The 4,920-nt window shown below is 60.8% G+C and overlaps 1 protein-coding gene across 1 annotated transcript in view; it reads left to right on the forward strand.

Annotated features, from left to right (window-relative positions):
- The window catches only part of LOC113407918 (sushi domain-containing protein 6-like), a 21,459-nt gene that overhangs the window by 15,856 nt on the left and 683 nt on the right, over positions 1 to 4,920 (forward strand). Inside the window, exons 2-4 of the mRNA XM_026658849.2 lie at positions 614 to 758; positions 2,169 to 2,381; positions 4,371 to 4,518. Of these exons, the coding sequence (XP_026514634.1) occupies positions 614 to 758; positions 2,169 to 2,381; positions 4,371 to 4,518 (506 nt within the window). The remainder of the gene's footprint in view (positions 1 to 613; positions 759 to 2,168; positions 2,382 to 4,370; positions 4,519 to 4,920) is intronic.

The raw sequence follows: 4,920 nt of genomic DNA on the forward strand, positions 1-4,920 counted from the left end.
GGGGGTTGGGGTGTGGGTGGGGGCATGAGGGCTCTGGCTGACGATGCGGGCTCTGGGGTGCAGGAGGGTAGGACTGAGGGGTTCGGCGGGTGGGAGGGGGATCAGGGCTGGGGCAGGGGGTTGGGGTGATGGAGGGGGTCAGGGGTGCAGGCTCTGGGTGGCATTTACCTCAAGCAGCTCCCAGAAGCAGCGGCATGTCCCCCCTCCAGCTCCTATGTGGAGGCGCGGCCAGGCGGCTCTGCACGCTGCCCCTTCTGCAGGTGCCATTGGCCGCGGTTGCCGGCCAATGGGAGCTGTGGGGGCAGCACTTGGGGTGGGGACAGCATATGGAGCCCCCTGGCTGCCCCTATGTATAGGAGCCGGAGGGTGGACATGCTGCTGCTTCCAGGAGCCGAGGCATGTGCAGAGTGGGGCAAAACCCAGACCCCACTCACTGGCAGGAGCTCAAGGGCCGGATTAAAACATCTGAACTAAACCCATTTCTCCAAAGCCAGTGGGTGTCTCCCTCCAGGTTCTGACCCATAGCTTGGTACTGGGAGGGAGAGGGGTGGTGCTCACTTTGTAAGATGGATTATCAAGTCATACAGGATAGTAACGTGTTGGCTTATTGCAGCTGGTTCTGCAGCTCTGGGCAGAGGCTACCGGTGAGATGGTGAAGGTGCCAGGATGTCCCGGGCTGCGCCGGCCCTCGGGTTACCTCCCCACGGCTCTGTTCTTCGCGGCGCTCTGCGGCTCTGATGCTGGCCTCAGGAGGAAAGGTACTGGCTGGTTCTCACTTTCCAAACCTGCTCGTCTGCCTTTCCCTCCCCTCCTGGGTGAAACCTTCCCATCAAAATGTTTTTGATGGAAAATCGGGTATTCGACAATCGGGTATTCGACAATTTTTTGGCAAAAAAAAATCTGCTTCCCCCTGGAAAACTTGGATGTTTTTTTAACTGAAGCACTGAGCACCTGAAAAGCAGAATATTTTCATTTGGCTAGGCTGCTGTGGGACCTCATGGGAGTTGTAGTCTGGGTGTCCCCTGCTCCTGTTCTCTTCTATAGGCCAGTTAGACTACACTTCCCATGATGCAACATGGTGTCCGTTCTTGGACACTGGAGGTGGTGAATTATGGGCGATCCTGGCTGTGGTGTATCATGGGAGTTGTAGTCCGGTCAGGCAGCCCGGCCTATAGAGGAGAATGAGGAGCGTGAGGCACATGAACTACAACTCCCATGAGGTGCTGCAGTAGCATTTCCGAATTGAAATATTTGGGTGCTTGAATTTTTGCGGAAAAATCAAAAATGTCCAGGTGGGAAAAACCCATTTCCTGACCGTCTCTGCAGCCTGCCCCATACCTCCTGCCTTGGTCCCCAATGCCGCAGCTCTAGGAATAGTGGGGTGAGAGCTGGGCTGGCCGCTGGTTGGTCTCCCACCCCTCCCGCAGTAGATCTAGCCAACCCAGTAGCTAAGATGCCAGGAGCTGGCTGAAGTTAGGTGCAACGGCTGGTGCTGGGGGGAGCTCTCGGGAGAGAGCTTGATGGAGATGAGGAATGTAAAAGCCCAGCCAGATTAGCCGTGGGTTTGCGGGCAGCGGGCATTTCACTGTTGGTGAGTCACTACTTCTCCATCCCTTCCATGGAACCAGGAAGTCCCCCACCATGCTGGTCTTGAGGTCAGCCCGAATCAGGCTGAAATCTGGAGCGAAGCTGGGGCGGGCGTCCTTCCCAGAGCAGCCAGACGCCGCAGGGAGCGGCATGGGGGACTCGGCGCCTCCGGATCTAACCTCTCTCTGCCCTGGGGGAAATTTGGGGTGAGGGGAGACGATCCAAGGGCAAGAGGGAGGAAAAAGAAGGGGTTGGAAGCATGCTGGGGTCCGGAGGGAGGGGAGAGAGAAACCAGCACGCTGCCCTTTGCCATCCCTGCGAGATAAGATATCCCCATCCTACAGAGGTCATAGATCACCAGTGACTCTGCCGGGGAGAGATGCCCCATCCCCTTGCTCTAACCCGCTGGACCCCACTCCCTCCCAGAGCTGGGGAGAGAACCCAGGAGTTCTGGCTTCCAGCAACCCCCCTGCTCTAACCGCTAGTCTGCATCATGCTTCACTGCCTTCTTACCCCACTGAGGGGCTCCTGGTCCCCCTTCCCCCATTTTAACCCTCGATGTGCCTGTTCGTCCCTTCCAGATTGCCAGTTCCCGGACCCCTCCGATCACACTACCTACAGGTGCGCGTCCCCGGCGTGCAAGCTGTCTCTGGGCAGCGGCGCGTTTAAGGCTGGCTCCGTGGTGCAGCATTTCTGCGAAGCCGGCTACGCCCTGGCCGGCCACCCTGGGGTCTCTGTCTGCAAGGGCGGCCAGTGGAGCGTGCTGAAGCCGGTCGTCTGCAAGCCCCTGGCAGGTCAGTGCGTGCCCAGCCCGGCTGTCCCTCTCCTGCTGCGATGGGCAAGGGCCTCTGCCAGAGACGTGGCACCTACTGGGCCCCTGCAGCAGCTCCCAGGGCCTGTTTGCCCAGCCCGGCAGCAGCTGCTAGTGTAGGCAGATGTGGTGCTGCCCTGGTGCTGAGAAATGGGTGCTGGGGGAAATGCAACCTCTGTGCCGCTTGCTTCCTCATCTGTATTATCATTGTATATTGCACTCGCACCTAGGAGCTGCCATCCATGCCCCTGGCTCCCATTGCGCCAGGCGCTGTACGTTTTTATTGCTATTCAGTATATTACGGCAGCGTGTGCGTGCCCCAGTCATAGACCACATTGTGCCAGGCGCTGTACATTTTTATTGCTATTAGGTGTATTACGGTAGCGCCTAGGCCCCCACGTCATGGCCCAGGTCCCCATTGCACCAGGCGCTGTACGTATTTACTGCTATTAGGTGTATTACGGTAGCGTGTGGGTGCCCCAGTCATAGACCACCCTGTGCCAGGCGCTGTACAGTTTGATTGCTATTAGGTGTATTATGGTAGCACCTAGGACCCCACATGGCCCAGGTCCCCCCCATTGTGCCAGGCGCTGTACAGACACCGAACAAAAAGAGGGCCTGACAAAGCCTAAAATCCAGGTATTAGCCCCATTCTGCAGCTGCGGACTGGAGGCCCAGGTTTACCAAGGTCCTTCGATGCCCGACTCCCGTGAAAAATCTGGGCCTTAGAGTGACTCGCCCCAGGCCAGCACCCTCCCCACCGTGTCACGTCTCTGAACCCGGGCCGACGGGCGCTAACCAGAGCTGTGGATGCATTCAGGCTCCCGGGTCCACCACTCCCCTAGGCGTCAGAGCCTGAGCCGTTACGTCTACACGGCTGCATGTAGCGCCGGAGCTCCAGGCCGGGTCGGAGTGGGGCTCTGAGGCTCGCTGCCGGCGGGCTGGGTAGACGGACCCACCCAGGCGCTTGCCAGCGGTCGCTCCCAGGCGCGCCTTTGCCCTCGCTCAGGAAGCTGCGTCCCGCAGTGCGTGGGCGTCTCCCTGTGGCCGGGCTGCGTTTCCTCTCCGTTACGTTCGGGGGCGGGGATGTGTGAAACTGCTGGTGGAAACTTCCTCCTGCTCCGTGACGGGGGGACGCAGCCCGTGTGACGCCTGCCGGGAAGGGTGGTGCTGGGGAAGGGGGATGGTGGACGCACAGAGGAGACCCCCATCTGCCCCTGAGCTGTTCCCTCACCCCCTGCCCTCGCTGGCATCCCCATCTCTGTTCCAGGAGGGATGCTGGCACCCACAGAAATTGGGGTGGGGGGGCCCTTTGCTCCCTTTTGCCCAGCACTGGTTGGGACGAGGCGGGTGAAACCCAGCCACGGTCAGTCATGTGAGAACACCCCTGTTTAGTGCCCAGCCCACGGTGCTGTCCCCGCTCCAGACCACTAACCTATTAACTAAAGAGAGGCTGCGTGGCCTAGTGGAGAGAGCGCTGGGACGCGGGAGCCCTGGTTTCTGTTCCCTTGGCCAGCTGGATAACCTTGGACAAGTCACTGCATCGCCCCGTGCCTCAGTTTCCCCACCCACCCTTTGTCTATTTAGACTGAGCTGTGAGAGACCGGCAAGGGGGGGCGGGCAGTGTCTCTGGGTCTGGGCGGCGCCTGGCACAAGAGGGGGGACCCCCATCTTGGCTGGATTCTGTGCAACCAAGGTCCCCCAGATCTTGGTGTTGCCAGGTGCCATGGGATTTCCCTCTATAGAGGCACGTGCCTTCCTGGCACCTGAGCGCCATCTAGGGCCTGGAGGGTGCACGTCTCCCATCTGGGTTTCGAGTCCCTCTGGCTGCTTGTTGTTTAATGCATCCCCTTGGGGGTGGGGCTCGAGTTTGGGGGGGCTGGTACCTGAGATCTGGCCGCCTTGAGCTGCAGGTGGCTGTGAAATGTCCCAGCTGCTGCGTGTGACCCGCTGACCTTCTCCTCCCCCGCAGGATCCCCGGTGCCTCGCCCCGGCTCCGTCATCACTGTCTCCTCCATCCCCATGGTGGCTGCGGCCTCGGTGACGGCGTCCGCCCTGCTGCTGGTGGCCATGGTGTGTGTCCTGGTGGGGCCGAAAACCTGCAGCCACTGGTGCTGGAGGTGAGCTCCGCCGCCTTTCTGGGGTGGGGGGGGGGCTGCCCCGGCTGTAGCAACGATGCTGGGGGGGCAGGTGCAAGCCTGTGCTCCCTTCTCCCATTGGTTGATGCTCCCCCAGGGGTCCAGCCCCCACCCTCTGTCTCTCCCCTTCCTGCCCAGCCCTTCGGGACGCATGGGTCTGACTCGCCCTCTGGCCTCGACTCATCTTTGCCCGTTCAGTCCGTGCTGATCCCGAGGCGGGACTAGGGGGCACCACGCTGCAGGGGACGGGGCTGCGCAGAGGGTGCTGGGGAAACTGACGCCCACCGAGAAGGGAAGTGACTTGCGCAGGGTCAGTGTAAGGACCAGGGCTCCCAGCCCCCCTGCGCTAACCACTAGCCCCCACACTCCTCCCAGAGCCAGGGA

This window comes from Terrapene carolina, unplaced genomic scaffold (assembly GCF_002925995.2).
Source record: "Terrapene carolina triunguis isolate 2854851 unplaced genomic scaffold, T_m_triunguis-2.0 Scaffold517, whole genome shotgun sequence".
NCBI classification, from domain to species: Eukaryota; Metazoa; Chordata; order Testudines; family Emydidae; genus Terrapene; species Terrapene triunguis.